Source organism: Anser brachyrhynchus, assembly GCF_964034855.1.
Source record: "Anser brachyrhynchus genome assembly, chromosome: 21".
Classification (NCBI taxonomy): Eukaryota; Metazoa; Chordata; class Aves; order Anseriformes; family Anatidae; genus Anser; species Anser brachyrhynchus.
The window spans coordinates 2,638,921-2,658,926 of record NC_137714.1 but is presented as its reverse complement, the minus strand read 5'-3'; the positions used below and the strand labels follow the sequence as shown (position 1 = coordinate 2,658,926).

The 20,006-nt window shown below is 45.2% G+C and overlaps 1 protein-coding gene across 2 annotated transcripts in view; it reads left to right on the top strand.

Annotated features, from left to right (window-relative positions):
* Positions 1–19,424, top strand: part of EPHB2 (EPH receptor B2) — a 135,262-nt gene extending 115,838 nt beyond the window's left edge. For both annotated transcript variants that reach the window (XM_080564239.1, XM_080564238.1), the window contains exons 13-16: positions 967–1,116; positions 4,341–4,534; positions 5,210–5,365; positions 8,149–19,424. In XM_080564239.1, the coding sequence (XP_080420365.1) occupies positions 967–1,116; positions 4,341–4,534; positions 5,210–5,365; positions 8,149–8,257 (609 nt within the window). In that variant the 3' untranslated portion in view covers positions 8,258–19,424. The remainder of the gene's footprint in view (positions 1–966; positions 1,117–4,340; positions 4,535–5,209; positions 5,366–8,148) is intronic.
* The last annotated feature ends 582 nt before the right edge of the window (positions 19,425–20,006 follow it).

Sequence of the window (20,006 nt, the reverse complement as noted above, 5' to 3'; positions counted from 1 at the left end):
AGTCCCAGGAACACCGCAATACCAGTGACACAAGTGCCACTGAGGACTCATGGCCTGTCTTGGAATACAAAATGTGTACCAGGACCAAGGACTTATTTGAAGACTTTCATGTTCAGTAAGACTGCAGCCAGTAGTTTTCCCACGTACCATATGTTTTTTTGCAAAGGCATAGAGCATCACTCCAATGCAATGCCTATGATAGGACTTCTTGGAAATGAGTGTTGATATAGCCGGGGCATGATCTGTAGGAAATCATCTCTCACCAGTCTTTTGAAGCTGCTAGTGATGAGATGTCTGGCATAGCTCTTTTGAATTTTAACAGCGCTTGAATACCTAAAAGCTAAAGTTTTAATTCCTTTTATTCTGCTCCTGAGGTAGCTAGGTGACAGTAAAACGATGGAGGGAGATTCAAAGGGAAACAGTTTGAATTTTTCTAATTTCATAGTCATTCATTTTTCTACAAAAGACTCTACCAGCACAATGGGCATTTTGGCATGATGAAGATAGCTGTACAGCAGTAGGCAGATGGAAGGAGCAGGGCTTATTTAATATGATGAAAAGGAGGCTGAATGGATGCCTAAAGGTGACCTGCAGTACTTGAAGAGCAGTTATGAAGAAGACAGAGTCAAACTCTCTGCAGTGCTACCGGATGATATCATATGGGGCAATAGACAAAAATGTAGCTTGGGATGTTCAAGTTGAATAATAGGAAAAGCTTCTTCCCTGAGAGGGTGGTACAGCACTGCAACAGATCACCAGACAAACTGGGGGGGATCATCATCCTTGAAGGTTGCCAGGACCTGGTTAGACAAAGGCATGGCCATCCTGATTTAGTGTTAGGCATAGTCCTGAGGTCCCTTCCTTCTAGGATTTCACCAGTTGGATGAAAATGGACAAATCTTTTTCAATTGTTCTTTCTTTTTCTGCTACCGTCCTCTCTCTCTCTTTTTTCTTTTTTTCCTGCAGGGTGGGAAGATCCCAATACGGTGGACAGCACCTGAGGCAATTCAATACCGAAAATTCACATCAGCTAGTGATGTGTGGAGCTATGGAATAGTCATGTGGGAGGTGATGTCGTATGGCGAGCGGCCTTACTGGGATATGACCAACCAAGATGTGAGTTCTTAAGAAACGAGGAGCAGGAATACTGAAATCAGGAGCAGATTGCAAGGCCAAAGCATGGTTGTATCTGGACTCAGCTGATGGCACGTCCAGAGCCTTCCCTGTTATGGGAGATGTGTCCAAGGTCAACACCTTTGGAAGAAATAGTGGGATTTACTTTGACCTTTGTTCTGGTCCCAATGTGCTGCTGTCGCAGAGGTTAGAGACTGTATAAAACCTACTGCAGTAGGATCAGATTAATGTGAACAACCTCAGTTATGGCAGACAGATACCTGAGAGGAAAGGGAGGAGGCAGTTAAAAAAATAAAAGTTTCCACTGACATGAGAGCTCCTGAAGCACCTCCAAGTCCATCCATCTGTGGACTCTTCAATCTGTAGGCTTCCCTGCCTTACAGGAAAAGAGAGTAAGACCCAAGCTCCCACCTGGTTTCACAACTCCTCCCACCTGAATGGCAAATTAGACATTTTTCAGGTCAATACAACTCCATTCAGACCATGTCAGGTTTCTTCAGAGAAGGGCAAATTCCTCAATTTCATGGTGCACTATTTGCTCAAGTGTGAGTCCCTAATGCCTGAAGCAGATGACATTTTAGCACCTTTGGCTGTACATGGCCTTGTCCCAGCCCCTGGCATACCTGAAAAGTTTTTTGTATCAATTCTCTGGCCACAAAGAAGGGTGTTAGAAGTTATGCCCTTCTCAGAAATGCCAATTTCCTTCCCATTCACATTAGGGTTTCAATATCACTTGCAGTTTCAAGCATTTACTGCAGACTAATGTTACTGCTCTTCTCCCTACCCTGGTATCCCTCTGTATTCTCAGCACTCTGCTGTCCCCTCCTGGAGGCCTCCCCAGCCTCTTCTCCCCCGGCTTGTGCCACAGAGCATCGTGCCCCAGAGGCTGTCACCACTTAATTGCTGCTGGTGCGCCCTGCGCGTTAGCACATGGCACATACTCACTGTAGTTTAGCCTCCTGACCCTAGGGTGTGAGTGCCTGGGGAGGCAGGAGAGAGAATAGAGAGTGCAGCCTGTGCCCCCTTGCGGGATGTGTCTTCTGGCTGCAAGGCAGGAGGTTTCTTGGGAAATTATTCAGTCAATGCCAGAGCCAAGTGCTTGATGTCTGCATCTCCCCAGAGCTCCTCTCCCCTGCTCTCCCTCCCCTCCTGTCTCGGATGGATCCACCATCCAGAGAGAGAGCTGGGAGAGGGGACAGCTTGCACCTCTCAGGAGAGTCCCTGAATGGGAGCCAAGAGCTTCACAAACCACAGCAGTGATTTCTCAGGTTAGGCCTTCACAGGCCCAGGGGGTCACCTTCTTATCCAGCCAGCGCTGCCTCTTGGAGGAAGGAGAGGCAGAAGAGCTCATTCCATCTGGCACATGTGGACAGCAGCAGTGCCAGCCCCAAGCTGTCTTGGTTCAGCCTGCCCAGCATCCTGGCTAAGCACAATGTTTGGAGCACTCTACTACTCTATCCTCTTCCTGAAGCCACAATCGATCTTCAGCCCTTCAATATACCCCACTTCTCACCCCAGACTGCCTGCCATGGATCTTCCACTTACCCTCCCTTGGAGTGGCAGCTTTCTACTGCCACAGCACTCTCAGTATCACCCCTTCCCTGCTCCCATCTGCAGTATCCTCCACTTTCTCTATGCAGCCTTCCTGCTCAACAACGTATTCATGCTGCTGTATGGATCTGACTGTCCTTCCCTGTATGAATATAACTGTCCTTCCACAGGAAGGCATTACAGCCTTGGGGTTGCTCACCAGGCAAGTAAGGAGATTTCTGTCCTTAGTAGTGTGCAAGACATATCTGAACAAAGCTGTGGCAGCCCTGATCAAGTAGTGAGACTAGATAGAGACGTCAAGGTCATTCTACCAGCCCTGTTGGGGTTCTTTCAGTTCTTTCCCCTTTTTTATCATCCCCATGGAGAGTTTGTCGTTTCAAAGTGTTGTCCCTGATTTCAGTCACTGCAATATCCTCATTTCTGGTTTTTAATCCTCGCTTCTGTTTTTTGTTGCCATGAAAAAGCCTGTTTCTAATGTACAAGGTTTCTGCTCTGCTTTCAATGCCTGTTCTGTGTATATAACCATATGATGCATAAAGCCAGGAGGGAAGAGAATTGCAGGCCTGTCACATTCCTCTGTCAAGAGAACATAGGCCCCTGGAAGAAACCATGAACCTCTGTCTTCCTTGATCACCCAGGGGAGGTTTTGGGCTATGCGTGCAGAATAGGGAGCTGGGGTTCCTCTTGAAGAAGATCCTCTAATCTTGTGCATGTGCTATTTCCACTGAACTTGGCAAGACCATGTATTTTCCCAGGTCCTGTAGGAAAGATCAGACAAGCAGCAGGCAAAACCTTCTTGTGTTAGCCCACAGAGCTGTAGCTTGGCTTAGGCAAGATGTGCTCCAACCCTTCCCTGCATGCCATAGCAAAGTTCTTCTGCATGTGGCTCTGCTGACTCAAGTATCTGTCCTACTCACCTGTGTGAATGAAGCTGCGCTCCAGTCTGTTGCACAAAGGTCTGTAGAGAGATCCAGCTCTCATTGCTGGTTCAGTGCACTCAGCCCAGTGATATGACACTTCTGCATGGAAGGGTTGGAGTGTATGCAGGAGTAGAAAGCAGCAGTGGAGGAAGGAAAATAGGGATGGCTTCCCTGGTCCGTAACTCACTTAAGAGCAGCCCCTTCCCTAGATTGGGTTGTTCTCCCTGTGAGTTACTATGGTGTGCTGTGGTGTATCCTGATGTAAACGTGGTGCTTGGCCACAGAGTGTCCACCCAGACAAGAACATGAACTCTTCTCTCTGACTGGCCTTTCTCATGCCTGCAGCCAGAGGCTCACAAATCTTTGCCAAGGTAATGGCAAACGGCTATCTTTTCTGAGATTACGAAATCAATGGGCATGGTGTATTACAAACACTGATCAAGGGCCTTTTTCAGTGTTGGCTGATCAATGCTGGCATCACCTTAGAGGATGAGACGACATGAGGAGGGCTGGGAGTTAGAGGGTATTGTGTTGCTACAAGAGTAGTTTGCTGAAATAGGCTACAGTAAGTGTGGGCAGAACAGCCCTGTTGCACTATGGTTGGCCATGACAGTCACCCTCAGGAGCTGAGAAAAGGAACATTATGAATTAAATAAGTGCCTCTTTGGCCACCTCCTCCATTCAGGGATGAAGACGTTATTGCCACTGTATTGATCTCTTTTTCTCTTGTCACAGGTAATAAATGCTATTGAGCAGGACTACCGGCTGCCACCCCCTATGGATTGTCCAAATGCCCTGCATCAGCTAATGCTTGACTGTTGGCAGAAGGACCGAAACCACAGACCCAAATTTGGGCAAATTGTCAACACTTTAGATAAAATGATCCGAAATCCTAATAGCCTGAAAGCCATGGCACCTCTCTCCTCTGGGTATGTATCTTATCTTGTCTTTTGGCTTCTATTTGCAGATCTACCGTCCTTTGTGGCCTGGTGGGCACTATCCCTGCATCTCTCTGAGCTAGCTGTTGTAGAGGCTGCTTGACCTGTGTAGTTTGGTCCTTTACGGGAGGATGTCAAAGTCACTCTTGTCTCTCTCTGGCCAGCTTAGATTTCTGGGAACACAGAGAGCTCATTGAATTGGACAAGGTCCTCTGCACAGTTAGAGGAGCATCATGGTTTCATGTACATGTGATTGATGGATGGGTATGGATGCTCTGGTAGCCCAGTCTTGCATGCAGTGGAGGCAAGTAAGGCCTCATCAAACAGTATGATGTTTCCCAAGAATGGAGGTGAGGACTGCAGCAATTTATGGCAAGCACTGGTGCAGTTCTGGGAGTGCATTTCCCCCCCTCGTGCAGCCACGATTTGAGAGTTGTATCCCATGGTCTTTGATAGCTCCATCCTTTTCTTTACAAACTGATCCAGAAACAGACTTCGCTGGTGTTCTGCAGTCGTTGCTTCAGCTGGATAGCGTGGGTGGTACTGCTTAATGCAGTGCAGGCACTATGAATGATGCTGGTCAACATCCTTCTAGCTGGTGGAGGGTACAGAAATACACGTGCTTATCATTGCTTGTTTTGATCGTTCTCTATTTCTGTGTTTCAGGATTAATCTCCCTCTACTTGACCGCACAATCCCAGATTATACCAGCTTCAACACTGTGGATGAGTGGCTGGATGCCATCAAGATGAGCCAGTACAAAGAGAGCTTTGCCAGTGCTGGCTTCACCACCTTTGACATAGTATCGCAGATGAGTGTAGAGTAAGTGCCCAGGCTTCAAGTCCCAAAGCACAAGGAAAAGTCTCAGTAGTTTAACAACAATTGGCCATTAATAGATTTTTTTATTATTATTTTTATGTGATGTAGTTTTACTTTTATAGAATTTGTTACCTTGTGGACCCACTTTTCGTCTATTCTGTTTCTGCAGAAATGTCTGTGTTCTACACACAGTCTTGTGTCCAGACTGTGTGTGTTGCTCTGTATCTGCAGAATTCATTTCCACACTGCATGTCACCATCGTGAAAATGAAAACAATGATGAGGGTCTCCAAAGCCCCCACATGGAACAAATGGAGATTTTAGGCTGGCATCAGGCAGTTCTGCAGCTACTGGAGAGCATTTTAAGACTCCACTATCCTCTTGCATGTTTGGCTTATTGGCAATGAAAACACACTGCAAACAAATTTCTACTTAGGAAAGGCCTCTGAAATTTCATATGGTTTCACTTTGGTCTAAATTGTCTTGTATCCACTCAAACTTTCCTCAGTGGCAAAATTTTAGCAGGCAGTTGAAATCCAGTTGTGGTGGTTTCTGAAATCTCTTGGGATTAAGTGGGGCTTTGGTGCCTCTGGGGAAGATTTGTAGTTGGTTGCAGTTAGGTTTAGAAATCCTTCCTGAGAAAGCGCCAAGCATTAAAGGCATCTGTAAGCGCTACGATGTCTCTGTGCATAGTAACTTGGAATGTTTATTGGATTTGGTGCCTATTTTCACACGTTAAAACTACCACTCAATCAGAATCCATTCACAGAAACAGCCAAACTGATCTTTTTTTGGCTTTCTGTTCTTATTTCCTGCCAGGAAATTCACATGGCAATTCTGACTGTTTCAGTGTATCCATGGTACAGCCCCAAGGCCCTGGGGATGGTTTTGGCACACTATAGGCTATGTTCATACAAGAGGAAGAGGGCCCATAAAATCTGAAGAAGAACTTTGATCAAACTAGGACATCACACACACACCACAGCCCAACTCTGCTGAATCTTGTGGGTTCTATTTGTGATATATCTAATAGATATATTGCAGGCAGCCCAGCTAATGAAGTCTGCATCCTTCATGGACACGATCAGTGTCCATTAATGCTATTTCTCCCAGTACCTAGCCATGTCCTTCACAATATCTTCCAAGTCCCTACCATGTGCCTTCAACACAATCAAAAGGGGACCCTCAGCTCCTTCCCGTGTCTCTTCCACATTTCTCACCTGCTTGGCTGGACATAATAATAGAGATGATTAGAGTTCAAGCTGTTCCACCTGGACTGTCCATGGGGCCAGAGGGGATCCAGCTGAGGGTGCAGAGGGAGCTTGCAGATGTGATTGCTGGGCTGCTTTCCATCATCTATCAGCGGTCATGGTCATCCAGAGAGGTCCCTGATGACTGGAGACTTGCTAACGTGACGCCCATCTGTAAGTAGGGTCGTAAGGAGGATCCAGAGAACTACAGGCCTGTCAGCCTGACCTCAGTGCCAGGAGAGGTGATGGAACAGGTCATCTTGAATGTAATCACGCAATGTATGTGGTACAATTGAGGGATCAGGCCCAGCCAGCACGGGTTCAGGAAAGGCAAGTCCTGCCTGACCAACCTCATCTCCTCCTGTGACCGGGTGACCAGCCTGGTGGATGAGGGAAAGGCTGTTGACATAGTCTGCCTAGGCTTCAGCAAAACCTTTTGACATAGCTTCCCACAGCATTCTCCTGGAGAAGCTGGCAGCCCATGGCTGGGACAGGCACACTGCTGGGTTAAAAGCTGGCTGGGCGGCCGGGCCCAGAGAGTGGTGGTGAACGGGGTGAAATCCAGCTGGTCACCAGTGGTGTTCCCCAGGGGTCGGTGTTGGGGCCCATCCTCGTTAATATCTTTATTGATGACTTGGATGAGGGAATTGAGTACACCCTCAGTAAGTGTGCAGATGACACCAAGCTGGGGGGAAGTGTCGATGTGCCGGAGGGCAGGAAGGCCCTGCAGAGGGACCTGGGCAGGATGGGTCGATGGGCAGAGGCCGTGGGATGAGGTTCAACATGGCCAAGTGCCGGGTCCTGCACTTGGGGCACAGCAACCCCACGCAGCGCTACAGGCTTGGGGCAGAGTGGCTGGAAAGCTGTGCAGAGGAAAAGGCTCTGGGGGTGTTGGTCGATGCTCACCTGAACACGAGCCAGCAGGTGCCCAGGTGGCCAAGAAGGCCAACAGCATCCTGATTGTGTCAGGAGTAGTGCAGCCAGCAGGGCCAGGGAGGTGATCGTCCCCTTGAGCTCAGCTCTGGTCTTTGCAGAAGTAGCTCATCAGGTAAATGGAGCTGCATTGCCATGAGACACTGTTTTCTTGAAATTTGGATAGCCAGCAAAGTTTAAATAGGTTTTAACTTCATATCTTGCAAAACAATAGAGAAAATCCAAGCATGCAAAGAAAGAAACAAAACGATACAAGGGCAGGAAAGCCTAAGGCTTTTCAAAGGCAAAAACACTTAAATAGTGCGCAGAGCATGCACTGTTTGCTTCTACACTCTATATTGAGGCTTCCAGTACTCTGGGGTTGCTGCACTTATATAGAAAATGCAAAGATTGGGAGATTCACCCAGCAAGACTAAAGACAAAAGAACAGAGGTTTTGACAGGTTTGCCATACGTTCATTACATTTGTAGTGTTACAGATATAGGCTGGAGACTTCAGCTCCCAACACACCACACTGCAAGGGGGTGCTATACATAGGCTTGTTCTCATGTACTTTCTAATTTCTTCTGATATTTATGCTGTGTTTGTTTCTTTCCTCCCAAAGGGACATTCTGCGAGTTGGGGTCACTTTAGCAGGACACCAGAAGAAAATTCTGAACAGTATCCAGGTGATGAGAGCACAGATGAACCAAATTCAGTCTGTGGAGGTTTGATATCAACGTGTCCTCATGCTCCACTTCCTTGAGGCCCTGCTCCCCTTTGCCCCTGTATGTCTGAGCTCTAGTTCTTGAGTGTTCTGCATGGATCAGAGACAGGCAGCTGCTCTGAGGATCATGGCAACAGGAAGAAATGCCCTATCATCAACAGTGAATAGTCTCCAAGAGCTTCTAGAATTTAAACAATGGAAAAAGGGAACAACAAAAAAAAAGACAACTATTTTGAAAACAAACAAACAGACAGACAATTATTTTTAAATAATAATAAAGCAATTGCATTCTTGAAAAGGGCTCCAAGACCAGGAGTCTCCAAAGGAAGAGAATAGAGCAGCTTCATCTATTTCCTCTTGCACAAAGTTGCTGCAGCTGGGCCTAGACACCTCTGGAGCAATGAGACTTTTTCAAGAAGATGAATGCGAGGATAGATCCCGAGAAGCACTTCTCTTTCTCACATGGCGTGGCAGCTCTGGGAATGTCCTGCAGCCGACAGTACTTTCTGAAAGCCCCTGTTAGCAAATCAAAGAGGAAAGAGAGCAGAGCTGAAGCTCTCTGGTGCTGTGGAACCAAGTGCATCTCAGAAATTGTTGGACTTCAAAAGCTGAAGACATTCTTTTTTTTTTTTTTTTTTTTTTTAAAACAAGTAAACTGAGACTAGAAGAGGCTGTTTCCGACAAATGAGAAGGAATCTGTAACACTTGGGTGGGGGGTGGGAGATGGGGAAAACCAGTCCTTTTTACATCTCTTATTTTCTCTTGTCATGGAACAGTTTTGTGAGTGACAGTTTCCTAAGGGTCCGTCCATCCACCCTCCAATGGCATCATTGTTTCATACATATCATATGCACAAGACTTTTAGTGATGTCCTCACTCGATGCCAATGATCTTTTCCCAGAAGACTTCCCAAGTACAGTATGTAGTAGATTTTGATTACAAATGCTGACGTGTACCTTTATTTTTGGTTGTCATTGTTGGGAGAATTGTCCTTTTACCTTGCTTTGTTAACACCAATTTGTGAGTTTGGGGTTGGATTTTTTTTTTTTTTAATGAGAAGGAAATGACATTTCCAAGCATCATATCATTCAAGAACTTAAATCCTTTCCTTGTGGAAGGAAAAAATGCAGCTTATTGACAATATGCCAGGAGAATAAGTTTTTTATATGCACATTTCCTCATGTTTGCTTGTTTGTTATTTTGCAATTTGTCGTGGCCTGACAGATGTTTCTAACTGTTGGGTTTCCAGTTGTTCACCGAGATGAAGTGACCACCTGCTCAATGCAAGGTTGCTGGTGCAATGATGAGCAGCATCACAGAAGGTTTTTTGTTGTTGTTTTGTTTTGTTTTTGTTTTACAGGGGGGAGGGAAAGACGGGGGAGGATAGATGTGTCGTGGGAGGGAATGGTGACTCCACAGCTGGCTGCCAGAGCCCCTTGGAGATGTCTGACTGCTTAGAAAAGTGTCAGAAGTGGGTCGGTGCATGTACCACAGAAAGGCAGGGTAAGCCTGGTCCTCTAAGAGGAGCTTAGCACACAGTTTCTCAGAGCCTGAATTGTGTTAGCTGCTAGGTTGTGGATGCTTCACTACAGTAACCAAACTCTGTGGATGTGCTCTGTGCACTTTGGACACGCAGTCCCTTCGCTGGACAAGGCACTGGGGGCTCTGAGCCGTCTTCAGTCTCAGCCAGTTGCCTCTTGGAGAACCTGGGCGAGCAAAGGAAAAAAACTCATCTAGTAGCCCAGGTCTCTGGAGGAAAATGCCATGGCTGAAGCTGAAAGGTCAGTCAGTGGATTTATAAATAACTGAAATAAATACTTTAGTTACTCAACAGGTCTTTGGTATGTGTAAATACCACCAACCAAGTGCAGGGGAAATACATATGAGAATAATTGGACTAGTTATCCCTGTTCAGCACCATCTCATATCTTCTGAAACATGCCTACCACCACCCAACTTCCCCTGGCCATTTGTGGCATATCTCCACACATTTCCTCGCCATATAATGTGCATTTACAAACTCTTGTCTGCCATTGCCATGTCATTCGTAGGGTTCTTCACTCATTTTCAGCAGCACGGAGTGTTTGAAGGCATGTTTGCTGGGAGCTGGTTTGCTGTATTTTCCAGGAGCTGAATCCAAGAGGAAGTCTGTAGATGAAACTCCCAAGCTGTCTAGACCTCTGTGGTCAGATATCATCTCCCTAGACTGCTTGCAATATATGATGCTATTTATAAAGTACTTATCATTTTCTTCTTTCAGACTAGATCAGATGATGAAGCACATATGAGTGGCAGGAGACTATTCCCTGCAAGTGAGAGTTACTTCTCTGCTTAGCTTTTTCACTGGCCAAATGTTTGGTGCACAGCTTCATCAGCAGGGGCCTTAACTGAAGGAATTTTCCACCTAGCTCCTATTCATTTTAGATCCCTACTGGTGGATTGCATTTTCTTTTGTATATTTTATTTCCCTGCTCTTGCACCCAAAAGCACATCTGTAGTCATCAGATGAATATGAGCCGCAGATGTGTGCTGGGGGCTTTGGGATGTGTTCTGTTCCCAGCAACTACGGTGCATGCCCTCTGACAGCAATGTTATACCCTCTTATCTGTTTTAGGGCAGAATCTGATGTGGAGAGAGTTCAGGGTGAGTGGGCAATAGGTGTGTTGTATGCAGGTGGTGCCTGGACATTTGGGCTGCCTGTCCTATAGCCAGTCTGTTTTAATGTGTGTATCTAGCTGAAGGGATGCTTCGAATGCCCTTGCGTTCAAAAATCGTGTCTTCAAAAATCGCTGCTCCTGACCATGAAACAAACTCAGTTTTAAAGAGCAGCATGCAAAAAATTGATGGTGCCAACTAAACTACAGTGTTGTCAGAGGGCACACAGAGAAAAAAAACAAACAACTCTTCTCCACACACCCTGTCCCACAGAACTGTGGAGCAGCAGTGAGACCTGCTCTCGTGGTGTGCCTCTTCCACGGCATAGCTGCTCTGTTTTAACAATTAACAGCTGCCAGTTCCCTAAGGCATGTCTTTCCCCAAGGCACGTCTGAAGCTGTTTGGTGGCAGGCCAGGCTGAGGGAAGCGCGGTGCTGCGCCAAGCTGCCTGCCCGCAGCCAGACAGCTACTTTTTGTACGAGGGAGCTCTGCAGTACAAGGAGAGCTGTCTGTCCAGAAAACTCACCAGCGAATTCCTGTGGGGCAGCCATGTGGAAGGAGTGCACAATCCCCTTCAGTTTTCTTTCCCAGACAGTTCTTGACTGCTCTGTACCCTCTGTGACATGCCTGCATACACCAGGGATAAGCAATGGCCAGGCAGGATCCCCCTTCAGAGCCAGCCACTATCAGACAGGGCTTGGAAGGACACTTAGGTCATTTGAAGACGTTTTTTTCTTAATGCACTGAATCTCCTCACTGGCTAGCATCATACACATCTACCTACCAGACCCAAGCCACTGTGAAGGATGGGACCACACAGCTCAGTGCCACAACGCACCAAAGCCATGGCAGCTGTCTGCAGGACAGAGAGAGCACATCGTTTATCTCTTCCTCTGACCTAAATCACATGTAACGAGTAACACATTCCATCTGATTACCAGACATTGCTGGCATCATATCAGTCTGTATCTGATTGTGAAGGACTAATGGTGAATTGGACCTAAAGTAGAAATGATCCATAAAACACTGCAGTTTTCTGCATCCTTCCAGCTTTCCAGAGAGGATGAGGAACCAAGCTCCTGTAAAGTGCTCTGGTTGTAAATGCTTCTGGTGGATGCTGCAGTTGGTGGCAGTCACCAAAGTGACATAATGCTTTTATTTCATGAGTGTCAAATGTGCTGCTGGGAAATATGAGTCTAATTGCAGAATTCAACTTCATGTGGAGAACAAGTAACAAGGGGAAGACACATGACATTTACACTGTGAAAAACTATGGTGCATGTGCATGTGTGAATACTTAACAAAAATCATCACAATGAGATTTTTTTCAGGCACCTTGTTGCAATTTTCACATTTTCCCTCCACCTTTCAAGCTAGCTCCAAGACCTACTCTTCTCCGCTGTTTTCCACTGCCATCTGTTGCTGAAGGTCACCCATGTCTTGTGATGGCATCCAGCAGAAGAGCTGAGCAGGCCATTAAGTTGAAAATACTATATTAGTTGGCCAGTGATAAAAATCAAATCATATGGAGCATCAGGGAGCAGAGTGAAGAAAGCAAAGCATATATGGATAGTAGAAAGGTAAAAGAATCACCACAATGCTATATTTTATGGGTCATTTTCAACAGTTGCCACCAGCCCTTTACCTGGAATTAGCAGCAAAGTTGTAAGGCAGGCAAAATGAAAAATGAATTTGCAAGATAGAGCACTGGCAGAAGTCATGAGCTGTGGGGACACAGACACAAGGCACTACGTACTGCACTGCCCCTCCACAAATCATCTTCTACCGCCACCACCCCTAAAATCCCAGGACTACCCTTCACAAACTCGATGGCGATTTGTGTCTTGCAGCAGCTGAGGATCTGCTTGTGACAGTCTGGCTTCTCCTCTCCGTAGCATTCTCTTTACCAAGCTTTCACTGGCGGTAACCTTCCGTGTAACCTGGGTAAATGCTGCTGTCACAGGGTTTAGCAATTATCCAGTTATTACTTCAGTATTATCATTCAAATGTAAAGAGTTTTATCCCACAACTCCATGGCAGCCGTAGTACGGCAGAGCCACCTTGTTTGTGCTGGCAGCGCGCTCCCGTGTTTCCACGTGCAGGGAGACACGCGACACCACATCCTGGGTAGGGCTGGGGAGAAAGCAGGGCCACACCTTCGTGTGACTCCGGCTTGAAAAACTTGCCATAAAATGGCTGTTGTCCAGTGCGGAGGTGCCTCCTGAGCCACCATTTCATGAGCTAAGGAGAGAGGTTCTGTGGTAGGTGCTGGCTGTGCTAATACTGTTTTTTTTTTCCCCCCACACCCCCTTGAAGTCATTCTTTGTGTTGGTGTCCAAGGAAAGATTCTTTCCCAGTAATCATCGTGCTGCAGATTAGCAGAGGTCTGTAGAGAAAACCTCTTGGTGCATTTGAGCAGCTGAGAAAACGTCTTGGTAAATTTTCTAGGCTGATTTGTATGAAACCTGCAATCAGGGCTTGAATTCTGCTGCATCATTAACGGTTGTATCCTCTAACAATATAATAAATCTGTGGCTGTCTTGGATTTATGAATCCAAAGTGCCTGGAAGTAACGCTGTTGTCCAGTTTGTTTTAGTTGAGTCTATTTCTTTAATGCATTTCATCTTCCTTTCTGTGTGTCTAACTTGAGACTGATTTAATGTAGGTCTTTTCCATCTTGAAAAATTTTACAAGTTCTTCACATACAGTATTCATCATTTCCCCCTTCAAAGTTTTAAGAACAGCTAACATTGCACCAACTTCATTGTTATAGTCTGCTGGCAGTTATCCAATGTCATAAAAGACATCCTAAAATTTAACTTATTTGCTTTGTTCCCCTCTTTCTATGCTGCGATCTCTTAGTGAAGCTAGTGCTTGACATGCTTTCAGCTCTAGGATCAACAGTCTTTTATATCAGACAATTGAACTAAATTACATGTCCTCAAAATTTCAGTCCGCTTTCTTTCCATGATTCTGTCCTGGATCTTTAGTCTGTGATTTGAGCACCAGTCCCATCTGCTTAGGATGTTGGTTCCACCATGTTCACAATTCAATGCACTGATTTCATCTTGTCATTGCTGAGAACTACTGGAGTTCTCCTACTATGCAAAATATTTATATATTTTTTTCTCTCTTCAGACTCATTTTGGCCTCATTTTTAGAATTCTCCAGGATGATTTTGCTTATTGCAGCTATTGAACCCTTCCCAAAGACAGGACACCACTTCTGTGTGTGTTTACTTTCAAATGTGATGCATTCCGTAGTCCTAGAAAGCTCCCTGCATTTTGCAATTATTTTCTGAAATTTACTTCACTGTTCTTCCTCTCTGTTAGTCCTACCCATTCTACTGCCTAATGCTAGTTGCAGAAATTTAGGAATAGAATCAAGAGGTCTTCTCTCCCCTCAAATCTGTGTTTGTCTTAATTTTCATTCCTCACTGTCCTACAAATAATTCAGCAGTTTCTCTTGTTCTCAGTTCTGTAAGAAATTTGCACTTCTGTGCACTCCTGTGCTTTGTAGGAGAGCAGCAGCAGTCCCACTTAAGTAACATGGTTTGATCACTGACTCATTTTTCGTCTAGCCGTGGACTGCCATTCAACAAGCCACAGGACTTAACCTCGTGTGCCTCATATTTTTCAGAAGCTCAATTTTGCCTTCTTGAAAAAAAAAAAAAAAACAAACAACAAAAAAAACAAAGGTTTGCTTGATCCTTTTCCCATTGTTTCATTCCAGAAAATTTCAGGAATTTTTCAGTTGTCTTAACTGTAGCTTCTGCTTCTACCTCTAGGGTCAGTCTTGAGTTCCTGCACAGATAGCATACTGTGTCCTTTGATAACTCTACTAAGTCTAAGAGGTAAAGAAATAATCTTTTATGAGTCTTTAATAGCCAAACAGCTATGTTAGCAAAACTAATGAAAGGAGTTCAAGGAAGCATGTTATTCTAGCCTGAGGTTTAAACAGACAGTCAAATCCCACTTTTCCCCCAAACTGTAATTCTTCTGCACTGCCCCCTTGTTGGCTCCAATCTGTGGTCTACAAGCTGGTTTAGGAGTTTGGAAGACAGAGGATGCCAAAAGCACCATACCCAACTGAAGAGGTCCTCATGTATTGTGGACACCACCCTGGGACAGGTAGTGTGGCAAATCCACACCCTTGCTTGGTCTTTTCTGAGAATGAGTGCAAAGTCTCTGCTAACAGATATTAGCACCCAATGGTCTTCACATAAGGATGATGTTATGAGCCAGTACTGAATGTACTGATGGACTTAATTCTCAAAGGGATACACAGAAACTAAGAAATATGCAAAGAAGGGCCACAGGAACAGCCAGAAGACTTTGGAAGTATGAGAGGGGACTAAATAGATTCTGATTCTAGGTGTGACAGAGGCAAATGATGATACGAAATTTCATGCCATTAAATCAGGAAAGATGTGAGAAAGGTGAGTAAAGAAGTAGTCACTATTTCTCACAATAAAAGAAGGGCCACAGGTGAAGTGAAATATGCTGTGACAAAGCACAATGATTGAATGCTGGAACTCACTGCTGCAGGATGTTGATGATGCTAAGCGTTAGATACTTTCAAAAGAGGATTGGACAAATTTGTGAAAGTAAGATCTGTAGTAGCATCCTCAATGCAAAAATACCTCTTCTGTTTTTGTCTGGGTCATGGATGCCTGGGGGCATGGAGTGTATGACACAACTCCTACTAGCACTTCTGTTATACCATCTTGCAACTGACACGTTATGGCTTTTTCTGGTGAAGGATTTCCACATGGAGCCAGAGGGGTACTCCCCTGTCAGGGGAAAACACTCAATTCCTCCTCCCCGTTCCCTGTGTAACACGAGGCATCTCTGGGATTCACAGCTGCAGCGTATCATCAGTGCTTCAAACAGCAGTAATGGCACAAAAGGGAAGGCTTCTTGGTGGTCCACCATGCTGAATGTGGAAGCTCTCTGTGGAAGCATCCTTGTCTCAACTTTCTTTTCTGGTTCGGAGAACCTGAGGCATGGAGACAGCTGCTGGAGGAAGAAGTGTTCCCTTTCCTTCTTCTAACATGGTTTGTTGCCTGACAGTGAGACTGTTGCACCTGCATTGGAGATTAGCTCAGCCTGCATGAGCAGTCTCTGCTGGTTGCATGGATATGAGTCCAAATAAATACATGAGAGCTGCCTTAAGGATGAAAATTCAGGAAAGAAGCCTGGGACAAGCTTCTAAAATGGTCAAACGTCTCAGTGCAATTCAGAGCTGGGCTCGGTGCCTGCAGTGAAAGCCAAGAGGCATCCCAGAGCACAGACCAAGCGGTGGGGCCTCCAGGACCAGATACAGTTGGGTATTAAGTACAATGTTCAGTTGTGAGTGCTGGCCCAGTTCTGAATTTGTTCTCTATGTCCTGGGGACAACTTAGATCCAGACAAAACTTATGTTTCTTAGGATACCTTGATAGCATAAATAAAAAGCTATCTGATACAGGCAATGATTCATTTCCCTCTTCCAAGTAGCTCAGGAATGTGGCAGAAGATCCTGTCCAAGGCAGAAGGGATGCTGGCTGTGTAGTCCTAACACCCTGCCGACCTCTCTAAGCTATGGAAGATGAGGAAAGGGACACACTGTTTGGCGTATTTGTATTTTCCCTTGCTCTATCTTGTCTGGCCCCCTCTAAGTCTGATCTCCAGTATGACTGTTCTTTCCTCTGCTCTGGAAGGGAAAGAACCAGGGTACTTCTAGCTGATGGTTTTATAAGCTTCTTTTTCTTCTCTGAACATCCCAGCTCCTGTGTTTATGATCCTGGGAGCACTGGGGTCGTATGAAAATCACAGCCTTTATTGTAAATGGGGACAGCCCAAACCTCATATAAGGAAGCAAAGTTGCATGGCTGCAGCTTCCATGCTGGCAAGCCCTGCTTCTACTGAGCACTGTGTCTGTCCTACCTTACCTGAATACATCACAGTCTGTAAAGCACACATCCTAGAGACAAGCTAAGGCTTACCACAGGACTGAGGTACAGAGAAATAAAGACTGACAGCCACTGAGGAAGTAAAGGATTTGTAGAGAGACATCAGCATGGACTCTCAGACAATTTAAGTGTCTTGGTTCCCAAACATGTGCCCCTCTTGCAAAGAGAGCAGTCCATGGTACACACAACTCTAGTATGCCAGTCTGTGCTCCTGCTAGAACCTCCAGATCCTCCAGATGCTGAGGTCATTGCTTCATTTCTCCCCTTTTTAATCATGGCCTTCCTCAAACAAGACCACACATCACATCACACCCCTAGTCCTAATGCTGGAGCAGGAGTGGGACAAATCAGGGACTGGGGAGGTTGCATCTGCTCCTTCACTTGTGATCCAAAAGAGAGACCTGCAAGGATATGCTCTACTGAATCCCCTCCTTTTGTGACTTCATCCATTTTTCACACCGTGAACCTTAAATCCTTTTTCTTTCTTATTGCTTGCCCCCTATCAGTGGCTGTCTCTTCTCTACATTGCTTTGTATATTCATTGTGTAGAATCATAACACCTGCTTGGGTTGGAAGGGACTTAATCCAACCCCCTGCCATGGACAGGGACACCTCCCACTAGACCAGATTGCCCAAAACCCCATCCAGTCTGGTCTTGGAACACTTCCAGGGATGAGGCATCCACAACTTCTCTGGACAACCTGTTCCAGTACCTCACAACCCTCACAGTGAGGAGTTTCTTCCAAATATCTACTCTAAATCTACCCTCCTTCAGTTTAAAGCCATTGCCTCTTGTCCTATCACTATATGCCCTTGTAAAAAGTCTCTCTCTAGCTTTCTTGTTTCTTTGTCTTCTGTCCCTCTCCCAGTATAGAATAGCAGGATGGATTTGTCAGGTTTGGGTCACCTCCAGGTATTCTTTTCCTTGGAGCTGGCTCAGCATATCTCTGCAGCAAACCTGTATTCAGTTACATTTCTTTAAAAGAAACATCCCTCTCTGCCTGTCCTCCTCAAAACATCAGCCACTTCACATTCCAGGTCTTTCTGAAGAAGGGTGTAGAAATTGATATGGAACTGGGGCAGGAGTGCCAGGATCCTTGGTCAATGTTCCCATGGAATAGCTCAAGGCGAAGGGTCCAACCCTACCTCTTACCAACAGGCAAATGAGCACAACCATCAGTCTTAGCTTGAGAGTTCTCTACCAGTCTTTCATAAAACACCCGTGCCCTCAACTTGTAATCCTGTAGGACTAAGACATCCATAAGGTCTCTGACAACATAGTTATGTCATGCCTCATCCCAGGGCAAAGGAAACCTTCAGATTGGTACTGGGCTGTGCAGCTGTAGGTTTGTTTTTCTTCTGTTTCCTTGTGAAGAGTTGGCTCAGCACAGAAACCGTGTGAAGTTTTGTGGGAGTGTTCAGTTGACTGAAGCCAGAGCCAAGCAGTAACAGGTCCTGCTGGAGAAACGATCTTGGTGTTTCAAATTGCTGTCCTGAGTAATTCTGTGATGGTTGGACTTGATAATCTTTAAGGGTCTTTTCCAGCCTAAATGTTTTCATTCTACTCTGTGATCACCACTCACTTGGCCAAGCTATACTCTGAGATGTGGTGGGTAGCAGGACACAGATGAGTTGTAATTAGGACCTCAAAGACCTCCATGCAAGCTGAGCTGGGCACAGATAGTCAAACTACCCTCTGCAGCCTCAGATATTGTATATCAATAGGCTTCTGAGGAACTGAAGAGCCAACATAGATGCCTATGTTTCTATTTTAAAAGACTTGCAGGGACAACCTGTCCCAGCTCAACAACTAGACCCCAGGTTAGCAAGGCAAGGAAGAAAGAAAGAGAGTCCTGTAGGGAAGGCTTATGCTGAAGGCTGAAAGGTGATTTGGGGAGATGGGAGTACTGTAGCAGGCAAGAGAGGTTGAGCGTTGTGGCAAGAAGTCCCCCCGCTTGTCAGGACCTTAGATTACTGTGGTGTGCTTGCATAGCTCCTCCAGCACGAGAAGGTGGGAAGCAATCGGCCTCGAATGGAAGAGTTGTGGAGAAATCGACTATATTGTAGGGAAGTTTATAGGGAAATTTTGCTAGGCTCTGAATTCCTCACAGCTTTGGGCAGTGTAGGACGGGGGAATTTTGTGGAACTTCAACTACCCCAAAACAAGCATGTCTAGTGAACACTACTTTTTATCACCATTGGTCTAAGGATCCATCAGCTGGGCTCCAGGAGTATCCCCAACCTTAGTTTCCTACTATTCATCATCCTGTGTGTTGGTCATGGCTCTGTGGACAATGTAACATTTTTCATGACAACATTTGTATTTTTTTTAATTGTGAATGGGGAGATAGTGTGCAGGTCCTTGTTACACAGGGATGTGTCTTCCATTCAGATCAGGGCTTCCCCTGGCTTTGTCAGATGTCTTTCAATGTTACTGAGAAAAATAAATAAAGAAAGAAATCAGATGTATTTATAAAGGAAACAGAAACCCGCTGCTCCAATGCCTTTGTAGGAGTATTTTTAACAAAACATTTTTTCAAAATAAATGTGAATTGTAAAGTTTAAAGCATTTGCTTGTGTCTTTCTTTTCTAGGTGCTTTGTCTATCTTTTACCCTTCCCAAGAATCCTGCCTGAGTGTAAATATTGTGTTAGACAAACATATGGGTTATTGATCTCTTACAGGGAGGAAAACATGCCCAGAACCTGCTTAATGGGAAATGACTTCAAAATAAACAGACATCACTCTTAGCTGGCTTACAGCATTTAGTCTGAATAATTAATTGGCAAATATAGTCATTTGCTCCACTTGTAAATTATCCAAAAGAACACTTTGTTTGCATTAACTTGTGTTTTAGTTAAAAAGATGCCACAAATTCATATGTGCACGTGTTAAGCATTTATGTAACTACTTTGAACTTACAACTTGGTTGATGACTTTGCTTGCTATTCATTTGTCAAGGAACAAGAGGTATGTTAGTCCAACAACATTTCAGCTGCCCAATACAATGACATGCATTTTTAAAGAGGATAAGGAAAGAAGGCAATTCATTATCTAAGCAATCACATTCCTGCTTAAACCCAGCACTGAAGGTAAATCATAGCTGTTTTCATGAGACTCCTGCTCCCATCACAGTCCTGCATGTTAAA